The 15,226-nt window shown below is 48.5% G+C and overlaps 1 protein-coding gene across 1 annotated transcript; it reads left to right on the forward strand.

Moving 5' to 3' along the window:
• The first annotated feature begins 1,256 nt into the window (after positions 1 to 1,256).
• LOC120381424 (zinc finger protein 345-like) lies at positions 1,257 to 12,191 on the forward strand. Its single transcript, XM_039499614.1, has 3 exons — positions 1,257 to 1,294; positions 7,931 to 8,044; positions 8,374 to 12,191. The coding sequence occupies exons 1-3, from the start codon at positions 1,261 to 1,263 to the stop codon at positions 10,389 to 10,391; spliced, it is 2,166 nt and encodes a 721-aa protein (XP_039355548.1). The 5' UTR covers positions 1,257 to 1,260; the 3' UTR covers positions 10,392 to 12,191.
• Positions 12,192 to 15,226: the final 3,035 nt, after the last annotated feature.

Below are 15,226 nucleotides of genomic sequence, written 5' to 3' on the forward strand. Positions count from 1 at the left end.
CACTTAATGAGGCAACTCCCATCTTTTCACGAGCTGTGTGTTTATACCTGCCTACTGTATTGTCCACTCCATGCATCTCATGAAGCGGGTTCTAGCCCATGAAAGCTTCTGCCCAAATAAATGTGTTAGTCTCTAAGGTGCCACCGGTCTCCTCATTGTTTTTGTGGATACAGACTCACATGGCTACCCCCTGGTATTTGTTACTTAAAAATGTGTCTGTGAGCATAGCCTGCAGGAGGGGCCAGGTCTACACGGCAGTAAAGCAATGGAGCATGTTCCCAGCACGGCAGAATCTGGGGTGTCTGTCTGCAGGGAAAGGGCCTGGGGGAATCGGGACGTGAAATGAACTGAAGCCTGTTCTGAAACCTCCACCACTGCCCTTCTCGCCCTGCCAGGCTGCAGAATGACGTCCGCATCTCCCTCCAGCTCCTCCCAGCCTCCCATGGGACAGGGGAGAGAAATGGCTGCAGAGGAGCCAGTTCAGGTAGGGGTTAACCGGGGTGGCTGGTGGGTTTCTGCAGGTGGGAGAGGGGCAGCAAATACACCGGAGATGGGAAGGTTTGCACAGTCTGGTTTGGAGGTTGGAGCAGGGCAGGGAATGCACAGGGTGGAGAGAGGACAGTGTCTGGCAAACCTGCTGGGATCTGTTTAATAAGTGGCCTAGAGTCTAGGAACAGACCCCTGAGGTTGGAAGGTGGAAATGCCCTAATCTGTGGTACAGGAAACAACCCACCTAGATGGGGCTTAGAAAACTGACCAGACTCCCAGGGCTGGAGCCTGCCCCGACTAACCAGCGGCTGCTGTGAGAAATGAAGGGGGCACCCACCAGTGAGGCTTAGGGGAGATTCCCCTCCCTTCACATCCAGCTCTTCAGAATGGGGAGGTTATTGGGCTTCCTACCAGGGAGCTCTCCCTGGACCCTGCTAGGGGCTCCATCTCTTGTATCAGTCTGTGGCTAGTAGGGGGGTGATGGATCTGCTGGGAGAGACAAGGGGCTCTCGCTTCGTCCCCTCCCGCTGGTGTTTCCTGGATGCTCTGAGCAGGGTGGGGTGGGACTGTTGATGCCAAACCATCCAGAGCTCCCATTTAATGGGCTCCTCTCCCCCACGAATAGTGGGGCTGTGAGTGGGGCAGCAGGTACTGAGTGTTGGACTCTTGCTCTTTCAGGGGCCGGTGACCTTCGAGGAGGTGGCTGTGTATTTCACCAGGGGAGAGGGGGCTCTGCTGGACCCCGCTCAGAGAGCCCTCTACAGGGATGTCATGCAGGAGAACTACGAGAACGTGACCTCGCTGGGTAAGGAGTCCTGTCCCCTCGGTTCTTAGAAGGGGAAACGCAGAATTAAGGTTCACGCTCCCCCCCACAATGGAGCCTCTCCTCTGCCCTGTCTGAGCATCACCCCTCCATGCCAGTGACACACACACCGGCCCTCTGGGAGCAGAGCATACACACAGTCCAGCACACAGTCTAACGCCTTCTCTTTGCCAAGGCAAAACTTGGATTAGGTCAGCGTCATGAACAGAAGCTGCCCACCCCTCTGCACAAACCAGCTCAGAGATCTCACCCCCGAGGAGTCCTTCTGAGCCACTGACTTCATTTACCCCTCATTGAGCCCCGGAGACAACTAGCATGTACGGCCCCCGGGCCGCTGCCAATCTCTGGGACAAGAGCCCCCGCCCCGTGCTCCTTCACGGACACAACCTACAACACTCAGCACAGAAATGAGCGATACTTGGTCGGCCAAGTTCCAGTCACACCTCTCTTTATATCACAGTCACAGCTGTGCCAAGTAATCCACCCAGCATCCCCTTGCAGCTCCAGCTGGGCCAGGGCACGCGGCTGGAGGGTGTGCCGATAAATGCTGGGATTCCCACCTGTGCAACACACCACACACAATGGGACGGTCTTCGTCCTTCCTCGTCTCTATTATAGAGTCAGAGATTTGTAAGGCCAGAAGGGACGATTAGGTCACCGAGGCTGATCTCCTGTATCACTCAGGCAGTAGGATTTCATCCAGTTACTGCTGCGCTGAGCTGAATGCCTTGTGCTGGACTAAATCCTCTCCAACCAAGGCATCCAGCCTTGACATGAGACTTCCTGAGATGAAGAATCTGCCTCTTCCCTTGAACTCTGCATGAATGGCACATGTGGGTGTTTAATTACCTTGGTTTGTTTTTTTTAATGGCTCTGTGGAGGGCTTCATACCTCATTGACCCCTTGAGTCGGGGGGGGAGGTAACCCTGCCTCTCTTCACCTACGTCAGTTTTCTAACCCCACCCTGCCCCCAGTTTAGTCAGCCCAGTGTGGCCCAATGGCCAGGGTCCGTCTGTCGCCTCTTCCTGAGTGGGGTAATGCAGCCTAGCGGCCGGAGTCCATTCAATGTGCCCCTTGGGCCGTGCGGCCTAATGGCGAGAGTCAATACAGCCACCTTTGGAGGCAAAACGGGGGCCTAGTGGCTGGTGCCTGGTCCCACCCAACTCCACCGGGCCCCAACCCAGGGTCCGGACAGCGGTGGTGCGATCCGCCACGGGGTCAGCGGGGAATCCTACCAAAACACGCTGACCTCGTAAGGGTGGGAGGTACCAGTCGCTCACCCTCCCTGGGTCACTTCCTACCGGCCGTCTGGCAGCAGCCGTCCATATGGTACAGGGGTCTCCAGGTTCCTCAGCATCCGACACTCCCTGGGGTTCTGGTAGCAGCAGGCCTCAGGGGTGGGGCTTCATCTTCTAGGAGGGAAGGATTAACCCCCCACCCCACCCCGTACATAAGAACATAAGAACATAAGAAAGGCCGTACCGGGTCAGACCAAAGGTCCATCTAGCCCAGTATCTGTCTACCGACAGTGGCCAATGCCAGGTGCCCCAGAGGGAGTGAACCTAACAGGCAATGATCAAGTGATCTCTCTCCTGCCATCCATTTCCATTCTCTGAGGAACAGAGGCTAGGGACACCATTCTTACCCATCCTGGCTAATAGCCATTTATGGACTTAGCCACCATGAATTTATCCAGTCCCCTTTTAAACACTGTTATAGTCCAGCCTTCACAACCTCCTCAGGTAAGGAGTTCCACAAGTTGACTGTGCGCTGCGTGAAGAAGAACTTCCTTTTATTTGTTTTAAACCTGCTGCCTATTAATTTCATTTGGTGACCCCTAGTTCTTGTATTATGGGAATAAGTAAATAACTTTTCCTTATCCACTTTCTCAACATCACTCATGATTTTATATACCTCTATCATGTCCCCCCTTAGTCTTCTCTTTTCCAAACTGAAGAGTCCTAGCCTCTTTAATCTTTCCTCATATGGGACCCTCTCTAAACCCCTAATCATTTTAGTTGCTCTTTTCTGAACCTTTTCTAGTGCTAGAATATCTTTTTTGAGGTGAGGAGACCACATCTGTACACAGTATTCGAGATGTGGGCGTACCATGGATTTATATAAGGGCAATAATATATTCTCAGTCTTATTCTCTATCCCCTTTTTAATGATTCCTAACATCCTGTTTGCTTTTTGACCGCCTCTGCACACTGCGTGGACATCTTCAGAGAACTATCCACGATAACTCCAAGATCTTTTTCCTGACTCGTTGTAGCTAAATTAGCCCCCATCATGTTGTATGTATAGTTGGGGTTATTTTTTCCAATGTGCATTACTTTACATTTATCCACATTAAATTTCATTTGCCATTTTGTTGCCCAATCACTTAGTTTTGTGAGATCTTTTTGAAGTTCTTCACAATCTGCTTTGGTCTTAACTATCTTGAGCAGTTTAGTATCATCTGCAAACTTTGCCACCTCACTGTTTACCCCTTTCTCCAGATCATTAATGAATAAATTGAATAGGATTGGTCCTAGGACTGACCCTTGGGGAACACCACTAGTTACCCCTCTCCATTCCGAGAATTTACCATTAATTCCTACCCTTTGTTCCCTGTCCTTTAACCAGTTCTCAGTCCATGAAAGGACCTTCCCTTTTATCCCATGACAGCTTAATTTACGTAAGAGCCTTTGGTGAGGGACCTTGTCAAAGGCTTTCTGGAAATCTAAGTACACTATGTCCACCGGATCCCCCTTGTCCACATGTGCAGGGCTGATCCGCCCCCTCATAGATTCTTTTTTGTCTTTGCCACAATAACTGTGCCTACCCTGGAGCTTTTGTGGGCATCGCTGGGGTGGTTTTTTTCACACCCCTACCTGTCAGGGCTATGCTGGCAAAACTTTTAAGTACAGACCAGGCAAGAGTCTGCATCTGGATTTTAAAATACTACTCTAGACCCAAACATTTTAGCATCAGAGGGCAGAACATCCAAGAAGCACGTCTGCAGAATGCAAGAAAAATGCCCAACACATATTGTCTGAGGTGATAAGGGTCAATCTCAAATTCAAGCTCAGGTTGAATGGCCACAGCACATTCCCTTGGGTCGACTTTTTACAGTGTCAGCGGATTGCAGGAAACCCTCTAGCCGTTAGAAGGGATTTCGTCTGGCAGCACATGTGCATTTCAGTGTCATCGACTCACCAGTTCGGCTTGTGCTGCTCTGAAATTCCAAGTTCCAAAGACTTGGTCACTTCTGGCTACCTGCAGATGTACTAACCGAGTGACTGAGCTAGGTCAGGGGACAAGGAGAGCCATAGCCAGAGCTGTGTGCAAGGAAACGTTATAAGAACGAGACAGGTTTGTAAGAGGACGGAAGATGCTAAAATATGGGTCGGACCTGACGAGAAACAATCAAATGAAAAAAAGTCCCATTCAATTCCATCATGTGATGGCAGACAGCTAAAAAGTGACAGGTTTTTAAAGTGCTTATAAAGCAGTGCTAGAAGTCTACATAATAAGATGGGTGAACTAGAGTGCCTTGTATGAAATGAGGAGATTGATATAACGGGCATCACAGAAACTTGGGGGAGTGAGGATAATCCATGGGACACAGTAATACCAGGGTACAAAGTATATCGGAAGGACAGAACAGGTCGTGCTGGTGGGGGAGTGGCACTATATGTGAAAGAAAGCGTAGGATCAAATGAAGTAAAAATCTTAAATGAACCAAACGGTACCATAGAGTCTCTATGGATAGTAATTCCATGCGCAAATAAGAATCTAGCAGTAGGGATCTATTACCGACCACCTGGCCAGGATGGTGATAGTGACTGTGAAATGCTCAGGGACATTAGACAGGCTATTAAAACTCTAATAATGGGGGATTTCAAGTATCTCCATATTGACTGAGTACGTATCACCTCAGGACGGGATGCAGAGATAAAGTTTCTTGACACCTTAAATGCCGGCTTCTTGGAGCAGCTGGTCCTGGAACCCACAAGAGGAGAGGCGATTCTTCATTTAGTCCTAAGTGGAGCACAGGATCTGATCCAAGAGGTGAATGTAGCTGGACTGATTGGTAACAGTGACCATAATATAATTAAATTTAACATCCCTGTGGCGGGGAAAACACCACAGCAACCCAACACTGTAGCATTTAATTTCAGACAGGGGAACCACACAAAAATGAGGAGGTTAGTGAAACAGACATTAAAAGGTACAGCACCAAAAGTGAAATCCCTGAAAGCTGCATGGAAACTTTGTAAAGACACCATCATAGAGGCTCACCTTAAATGTATCCCCCAAATTATAAAACACAGTAAGAGAAACAAAAAAGTGCCCCCGTGGCTAAACAACAAAGTAAAAGAAGCAGTGAGAGGCAAAAAGGCATCCTTTAAAAAGTGGAAGTTAAATCCTAGTGAGGAAACTAGAAAGGAGCATAAACTCTAGCAAATGAAGTGTAAAAATATAATTAGGAAGGCCAAAAAAGAATTTGAAGAACAGCTAGCCAAAGACTCAAAAACTAATAGCAATTTTTTTAAAAGTACATCCGAAGCGGGAAGCTGCTAAACAACCAGTGGGGCCACTGGACGATGAAGGTGCTAAAGGGACACTCAAGGACGATCAGGCCATTGCGGAGAAACTAAATGAATTCTTTGCATCGGTTTTCATGGCTGAGGATGTGAGGGAGATTCCCAAACCTGAGCCCTTCTGTTTAGGTGACAGATCTGAGGAAGTGCCCCAGATTGAGGTGTCGTTAGAGGAGGTTTTGGAACAAATTGATAAATTAAGCAGTAATAAGTCTCCGGGACCAGATGGGATTCACCGAAGAGTTCTGAAGGAACTCAACTGTGAAATTGCAGGACTTACTACTGTAGGTTGTAACTTATCATTTAAATCATGATGACTGGAAGGTAGCTAATGTGATGCCAGTTTTTAAAAAGGGCTCCAGAGGTGATCCCGGCAGTTACAGGCCTGTAAACCTGACTTCGGTACCGGGCAAACTGGTTGAAACTATACAAAACTTGATGATTGGGCAACAAAATGGCAGATTAAATTCAATGTTGATAAATGCAAAGTAATGCACATTGGAAAACATCATCCCAACTCTACATATAAAATGATGGGGTCTAAATTAGCTGTTACCACTCAAGAAAAAGATCTTGGAGTCACTGTGGCTAGTTCTCTGAAAACATCCATTCAATGTGCAGTGGCCGTCAAAAAGGTGAACAGGATGTTGGGAATCATTAAGAAAGGGATTGATAATAAGGCAGAAAATAACATATTGCTTCTATATAAATCTGTGGTGCACCCACACCTTGAATACTGCGTGCAGATGTGGTCGCTCCATCTCAAAAAAGATGTATTGGAATTGGAAAAGGTTCAGAAAAGGGCAACAAAATGATTAGGGGTATGGAACGGCTGCTGTATGAGGAGAGATTAATAAGACTGGGACTTTTCAGCTTGGAAAAGAGACAACTAAGGGGGGATATGATAGAGGTCTGTAAAATCATGACTGTTGTGGAGAAAGTCAATAAGGAAGTGTTGTTTACTACTTCTTATAACACAAGAACTAGGGGTCACCAAATGAAATGAACAGGCAGCAGGTTTAAAACAAACAAAGGGAAGTATTTGTTCACACAACACACAGTTAACCTGTGGAACTCCTCGCCAGAGGATGTTGTGAAGGCCAAGACGCTAACAGAGTTCAAAAAAGCACTAGATAAGTTCATGGAGGACAGGTCCATCAATGGCTACTAGCCAGGATGGGCAGGGATGGTGGCCCGGGCCTCTGTTTGCCAGCAGCTGGGAATGGGCGACAGGGGATGGGTCACTTGATGATTCCCTGTTCTGTTCATTCCCTCTGGGGCACCTGGCATTGGCCACTGTCAGAAGACAGGATACTGGGCTAGATGGACCATTGGTCTGACCCAGTCTGGCCGTTCTTATGTAAAAAGCTGCCTCTGCTGGCAAGGCTGTATCTCAGGAATCCCTTGATCAAATAACTCAATATTTGGACCAGTCGCCCTTCACTGAATGCCCATAAAACCCAGAAAATGTCAGGAGAATGCAAAGAAACATGTGGCTTTTCCAGTTGTTAGAATAGTTAATGTTTAAACAGGAAATAAGGCTTCTGTCCACCGAGCCGACAGGAGAACCCTTCGCATTGCTGTAGCGAGTGGCTACGCTGAAGTGCAGCCGCAGTGTCTCAAGTGTAGACAAGCCCTGAGATACGACTATTTAGTGCCACCCCCAGTCCCTCCTGTTCCTTACTGCCCTGAGCCCCATGCTCGCCAATCCCGGCTCTTGTACAACTCTCTGGCTTTCTCTCTCTGATGAAGAAGCAGGTCCCAAGTGACATCTTTTCTGGCTGGAGTCTTTACTTTCTGGGACCTGTGTTTTAGCAGCTCGGCGTGTCTGGCTGTGTGTGTTCCCAGCAGAGATGCGGATCGTCAAATCCCTCCTAAGCAGAGTGTCCTGCACCTCTGAGCCACCTGGGGAGCCGCCTTCGGGATTTTACTGCTTAAAAATGGGCTGGGGTAAAAGGCATCCAACCTTCTTTGTGACAAATGTCCCATGAATTGCTGTCCTCCCCCTTGTTTTCTTTCCCCTGAGCAGGGTGTCCCGTTTCCAAACCTGACGTGATCTCCCAGCTGGAACGAGGGGAGGAGCCATGGGTCCCGGACCGCCAGGGCTCTGAGGAAGGAGAGCTCCCGAGAGGCGCCTGCGCAGGTGAGGCATCGTTAAACCAATTCAGGAACTGACAGTGCCTGAAAGAAAGAGCTGGGACTCCCTAGAAAAGCCTTGTGAGTGCTTGGAATTGTGCCTTGTACCCTATGGGCAGCTGTCGCTCATGGCTTCCTACCCGTCCTCACTGTCACCTGGCAGCAGCTCCCTCCCTGATGGGAGGTGGAAGCAGAATCATTCCCCTCCTCTCTCCCCTATGGGGAAGGGTTTTGCAGAATTCAGCTATTAGGTGTTTTTCTGTCTCTCCAGCTCTAATTTCAGTTTGTTTCCCTTTTCCACACCCGTTTCTGAGATTTCTCCCTCTGTCCTAGCAGGGGATGCGATGGTGAGTGAGGACGAGGAGCAGAATCCTCAGCAGGAAGATGGTGAGCACGTGGAGGCACACGGGGAATTATCGCAAGGATCCAAAGGGGATGTGTCCAGGCATCGTGTGCAGGGAAAAGCCTCTGAGAATCAGCAAAGTCCAGAGGGAAACCAGCCCAGGGAGAAAGTGGGCAAATCCACTGATTGTCAGCGAATTCACCAGGACTTCAAGGAAATCACAGCCCAGCAGAAAACCCTCACAGGAGAGACAGAAAACACATGTACTGAGTGTGGGAAAAACTTCACTCTGAACTCCACCCTTATTAAACATCAGAGGATCCACACCGGAGAGCGCCCCTACGAATGCTGTGAGTGCGGGAAACACTTCATTGAGAAATCAAACCTTATTAAACATCAGACAAACCACACCCAAGAGAGACCCTATGAGTGCCGTGAGTGTGGGAAAAAATTCACTCGGAGCTCAACCCTTATCAGACATCAGAGGAGCCACACAGAAGAGAGACCTTATGAATGTTGTGAGTGCGGGAAAAGGTTCACTCGGAGCTCAGTCCTTATCAATCATCAGCGAATCCACACCGGTGAGCGACCCTATGAATGCAGCGAGTGCGGGAAAACCTTCCCGCAGAGCTCAATCCTCTTTAAACATCAGAAGATCCACACCGGAGAGCGCCCCTACAGATGCTGCGAGTGCGGGAAACAGTTCATTGAGAAATCAACACTTATTAAACATCAGACGAGCCACACGGGAGAAAGACCCTATGAGTGCCGTGAGTGCGGGAAACAGTTCAGTCAGAAATCAAGCCTTATTAAACATCAGACAAGCCACACGAGAGACAGGTCCTGTCAGTGCCGTGAGTGCGGGAAAAGCTTCACCCACAGCTCATCCCTTATCAGACATCAGAGGATCCACACGGGAGAGAGACCTTATGAGTGTTGTGAGTGCCGGAAAAGCTTCACTTTCAAATACGACCTTAATAAGCATCAGAGGATTCACACGGGCGAGCGCCCCTACGAATGCAGTGAGTGCGGGAAACAGTTCACCTGGAGCTCAGGGCTCATTAACCATCAGCGAATGCACACGGGAGAGCGCCCCTACGAATGCGCCGAGTGCGAGAAAAAGTTCACTCAGTGTTCGGGCCTTATTAGTCATCAGCGAATGCACACGGGAGAGCGGCCCTACACCTGCTGTGAGTGCGGGAAAAGCTTCACTCAGAATTCAGGCCTTCTTAATCATCAGAGAATTCACACAGGAGAGCGCCCCTACACCTGCGCCGAGTGCGGGAAAACGTTCCCGCAGAGCTCAGCCCTTTTTAAACACCGGAGGAGCCACATGGGAGAGCACCCCTATGAATGCGGCGAGTGTGGGAAACAGTTCAGTGAGAAATCAAAACTTATTAAGCATCAGACAAGCCACACGGGAGAGAGACCCTATGAGTGCCGTGAGTGCGGGAAAAGCTTCACTCAGAGTTCATCCCTTATCAGACATCAGAAGATCCACACGGGAGAGAGACCCTATGAGTGTTGTGAGTGCGGGAAAAGCTTCACTTTCCAATACGACCTTAATAAGCATCAGAGGATTCACACGGGAGAGCGCCCCTACGAATGCACCGAGTGCGGGAAACAGTTCACCTGGAGCTCAGGCCTCATTATTCATCAGAGAATCCACACCGGAGAGCGACCCCATGAATGCGGCGAGTGCGGGAAAACCTTCACTCAGAGCTCAGGCCTCATTACTCATCAGAGAATGCACACAGGAGAGCGACCCTATACGTGCCGTGAGTGCGGGAAAAAATTCACTCAGAGCTCAGGCCTCATGAATCATCAGCGAATGCACACAAGGGAGCAACCCTATATATGCTGTGAATGCGGGAAAACGTTCCCCCAGGGCTCAGCCCTTTTTAAACATCAGAGGAGCCACACAGGAGAACACCCTATGAATGCTGCGAGTGAGGGGAAAGTTTCATCTGGTGCTCACACCTTAATAGACATCAGCGATTTCACAGGATAGATAAACACCATAAAAAGTTTGTGCAGGGCAGAGAAAATATTTTTTTTGCTAATTCCCACATAGTGACTTTTTTTGAGAGCTGTTTATAGCATTTGCATCATCGTGTTCTCTCAACTCCCCCAGGTGAGTTGCCTGCGTTTCCTTTTGCAGTCTCCCTTCTCAGGGGTGAATCCTGTGGTCCTTTCCATCAACTCCTTTCTCCTGTGAGTCATGGGAGTGTGTCTCCCTCCTGCCGGGAGTGTCCATCAGCCCCAGGTGCAGGAAGTCGGGGTGACCTCCAGTAGCTACACTGAGTGAAAATTGACCTGGGCTTTGTCTCTCTGGGATTTTCCATGGCGTTGGCCTGCTGGAGGTAGCTACCCTAATGTAAACACACTGCTATATGTGCCGTGCTGACATAACCCAGGTACAATGGTTGGGGTTAGCTAGCACCTTCCCCTTTGACCTGTCCTAATCAACACCAATTTTCATAGTGTAGACGAGCCCTGAGCATCACATTCATACTGTCACCGCACTAGCAGAGCGATTGTTAGAGTCACCAAGTTCCCGCTTTGGCGACAGATTGTCTCATTCCCAGGTGCTCTCACGCTGGTCCAGGTTGTGCTGGACAGCAGGTTGTTTGGTTTATTCACCGTTTTTCTCATTTAAAATATATTTCAATATAAAATAGAGGAGGAGCAGGAGTGGGACAAATGCATATTTTCGGCCTCCGCAACATCAGAAGGAAATGGGGTGAGTCAGAGGGATTCCCTCCAGCACCGTCACTAGGCCGGCTCACTCCAGCTGCGCTGGCGTCCGTCTGAGCTACGATGGAGTTTATCCACCTCTATTCTATCCCTCCACTTCCCAAACGTAATAATAGCAATTTGATCCTAAATCCGACTCATGAGGGCTGGAGATGAAAGTGTCCCAGACCTGGATGGGGAAATCCAGTGGCTCCCAAACGCAGTGCGATCATTCCCAGTTTAAATACCAGATATTGCCCATTGACAAATCCACTTTTTCCTGCCGAGCTGGGATAGTTTGCGGGTGAGAAGGTCGCATGCTCATTTTGGTTTTTGTGAATAACACGACTCCGTAATAATGAAGTGCTGTTGAGTGAAGCTGGTTTGAATGTGCCCCATGATGTGGGAAACGCGGTCCCTGTCTGTGTTGATGTGGACAAAATAAAAGTTTTGCTGAACTGGTCCCTGGTAGATGCTGCAAACGTGCATTAAAATGAACTCAGTGCTGCATGTGATAGAGCTGCAGAATATCTATTTTTAATACGTTCCTCTCCTTTGGTGACTCACAGGGATTCGGATGCAGAATGATGGCGTGTTCCAATGCCTAACTTAGATTAAAGAAACAAACAGAGTGTGTTTGGGGAAGCCATTCCTCCCTAACACTGCTCAGAATTTGGGTAGTTTGGTAAAGGATTCTGCACCACAGGAGTGTAAAAGTACCCTGACCCAGGCCAAGGATTTGGCAAGAACTCAGTTCGATATAGAAGGCACCCAGTAGTTGATTTTCGCCCCAGAGAAGGAAGCTGTGGTGAACTACAGTCCAGGTAAAACTGTTTTGTTTTTTAACACGGCTTCCTAGTTCAGTGTCTCTGATTACACTCCCAAAGGATGCCCTGGCTCAAGTGGAAGAGCCTCCTTCCCCAGCCGGGCTGGGCAAGAAGGACTTTCATGGTATTGAAATGACCCTAACCTAGATGGAGCTACTATAAGGTGGGTGCAAAACTGTTCCAGGAGAGTAGTTATCAGTGGTTCACAGTCATGCTGGAAGGGCATAATGAGTGGGGTCCCGCAGGGATCAGTTCTGGGTCCGGTTCTGTTCAATAGCTTCATCAATGAGTTAGATAATGGCACAGAGAGTACACTTATAAAGTTTGCGGACGATACCAAGCCGGGAGGGGTTGCAAGTGCTTTGGAGGATAGGATTAAAATTCAAAATGCTCTGGACAAACTGGAGAAATGGTCTGAAGTAAAGAGGATGAAATTCAATAAGGACAAATGCAAAGTACTTCACTTAGGAAGGAACAAGCAGTTGCACACATACAACATGGGAAATGGCTGCCTAGGAAGGAGAACTGCGGAAAGGGATCGGGGAGTCATAGGGGATCACAAGCTAAATATGAGTCAACAGAGTTACACTGTTGCAAAACAAGCGAACATCATTCTGGGCTGTATTAGCAGGTGTGTTGTGAGCAAGACACGAGGAGTAATTCTTCCGCTCCACTCCGCATTGATTAGGTCTCAACTGGAGCAGTGTGTCCAGTTCTGGGCAGCACATTTCAGGAAAGATGTGGACAAACTGGAGAAAGTCCAGAGAAGAGCAACAAAAATGATGAAAGGTCTAGAAAACAAGACCTATGAGGGAAGATTGAAAAAATTGTGTTTGTTTAGTCTGGAGAAGAGAAGACTGAGAGGGGACATGATCACAGTTTTCAAGCACACAAAAGATTGTTACAAGGAGGAGGGAGAAAAATTTTTCTTCTTAACCTCTGAGGACAGGACAAGAAGCAATGGGCTTAAATTGCAGCAAGGGAGGTTTAGGTCGGACATTAGGAAAAACTTCCTAACGATCAGGGTGGTTAAGCACTGGAATAAATTGCCTAGGGAGGTTGTGGAATCTCCATCATTGGGGATTTTTAAGAGCAGGTTGGATAAACCCCTGTTAGGGATGGTCTAGATAATACTTAGTCCTGCCATGAGCGCTGGGGACTGGACTAGCTACCTCTCGAGGTCCCTTCCCGTTCTATGATTCTATGAGTGAATGCATCAGGCTCCAATTCCGGACTGCTGGGTATACATGTGTTGAGTCCTGATTCTACGATTTTGTCTCGTAGTTTTGTTCTTGTGTCTTATGCATTTGTCCCACTTCGCCTCCACCTCCCTGCTTCTTTAAAAGAGTAGAAAGTGCTAAAATAGAGCTGAGGCCCTTTTCCTCAGGATGCAAACCTTCCCGCGTAGCCGGAGACCCCTTCCACCCCCACTTACGTCAGAAATGAACAGACGGAAATGAACTCTCAGATGTGGGAGGCTCCTATGCTGGCGTAAAGCACATTGACACAGTGCTCGCTTTAAAGCAAACTAACGTGTATGAATAGATGTTATAATCTTTGACTGTGTTCTGTTAGCAATGAAATTAAACATGAAGTTAATCACCGGTTCAAGTCTGATCCCCTGAATTACATTGAAGCACTGCGACTTACAGTTCTGTTAGTCATATAGAAAGTGGTGGCTACCCAGAAACATTTCTTTGATGTCAAATAAGCTTTTGAGCTTACACAGAGTTTTGCTTCAGGCCTGGGAAATTTAACGTAGAATGTCACAGCTAAATACCAGCTAGAAAAGCTCACATCTCTCACCAACACAAGTTGGTTAATAAAAGATATCACCTCCCCCACCTTTTCTCTCTAATATCTGGGTGCCGACATGGCTACGCCCACACAGCACACGACAGTAGCCGTGTCGCTCCCAGGATATTTTATTTTTGAATAGAAAGAAATGAAAGGAAATGGCCACATGAGGGCACCAGAACCTAAGGAATAAAACAACACGCTTCTGTGCACACACTGATTCTGAATAGCGATTGGACTAGACTCCCTTATCATTAAAAAGACCTTTCTTTCTATGGCAGGTAAAATATAGGAGAAAGAAACGTTGGTAAGTGCAACAACTAAATTTATAAGAGCGACCAGACGGGGTCAGACCAAAGGTCTGTCTAGCCCAGTATCCTGTCTTCTGACAGTGGCCGATGCCAGGCGGGTCACAGCGAATGAACAGAGCAGGCAATCATGAAGTGATCCATCCCCTGTCGTCCACGCCCATTTAAAAAAATAAAATATTTAAACTAAACCCAAGCTGCTTGTTATTAAAGGCTGGTTTCCCAAATTCAGTTCTTCTAAAAACACCCCCGAGACCTCTGCCCGCCCCAGCAGGGGTGAAAGGAGAAAATCCCTTAGTTCCAGGTTCCTCTCACGGGTGGGCGGGAATTGATTTGTTTGCTGCTAAGAAGGAAGCCAGGACAGCCACTACCAAGCACCAGCCAGGCTGCTTCCCCAGGCCAGCTTCACCCCCTTGCTGCATCGGCTTAGCGTGGTTGGCTGCCCAACCATCTACAGATCGGGTGTTGGATCCTCCAACGAGGCAGGAATTTTGCTCCCAGCTTCAGTCTTTTCTAAACGGAGTTCCAGAAATTCCAAAGAAAAGGAAATTGACTGGCGTGATCTGTAGAATTTCCCCCCACACCCACCACGTTTTCTGAAGCACTAACTCTTTCTTCTCCTTTACGTGCACCGTGGGAAATGCCCTGGTCAGAAAAGGCTTCTCAAAGAGGATACGTCTCTGGTTGAGTCTCGAACAGGGCCTGGCTGGTGGCAGCGCTTCATTCTCCCATTGCATCTACTCTCCCTCCAGGCAGGAGCGCAGCCAGAGCGTGTAGCGAGGATGGTTGGTTGGGGAGTTGCACACCGCAAAGGAGCCATTACTAAGTGTGCTCGGGCAACCAGGAAAAGGCATTGGAAAGTAGGCGGGGGGAAGGTGTGTCGAGGGAGTGGTGGCTTCCAGTCTCCATGACGCTGGGGCAGAGAGGTTCACAGTTGTGACCAGAGCGGGAATAGGGCATTGTGGGATGGTTAGGCATGACACAACGTGCACCGTGTCAGTGAGCGCTGGTAGACTTCAGCTGTCTCAGTTAGGTCTGTATCGAGGGGAAGCAGGAGAAATGTTAGCCACACAGCCGTGAAATCTACCGAGGAAGCATCAGTTGGGTTGGAGGCTGTGTCTTAAGCAATCATTTGGTTTCAGTGTGGAAATACTCAACTGGTTCCAGGTGGATTGGGT

The sequence above is a fragment of the Mauremys reevesii genome, linkage group 14, assembly GCF_016161935.1.
Source record: "Mauremys reevesii isolate NIE-2019 linkage group 14, ASM1616193v1, whole genome shotgun sequence".
Taxonomy (NCBI): domain Eukaryota; kingdom Metazoa; phylum Chordata; order Testudines; family Geoemydidae; genus Mauremys; species Mauremys reevesii.

Bases quoted from the DNA above. Each gene is read 5' to 3' on its own strand.
- LOC120381424 (XM_039499614.1), top strand. From the start codon at position 1,261: ATGCAGGAGAACTACGAGAACGTGACCTCGCTGG. The intron at 1,295-7,930 runs GTAAGGAGTCCT...TCCCCTGAGCAG, and splicing joins CGAGAACGTGACCTCGCTGG to GGTGTCCCGTTTCCAAACCT. The intron at 8,045-8,373 runs GTGAGGCATCGT...CTGTCCTAGCAG, and splicing joins CCCGAGAGGCGCCTGCGCAG to GGGATGCGATGGTGAGTGAG.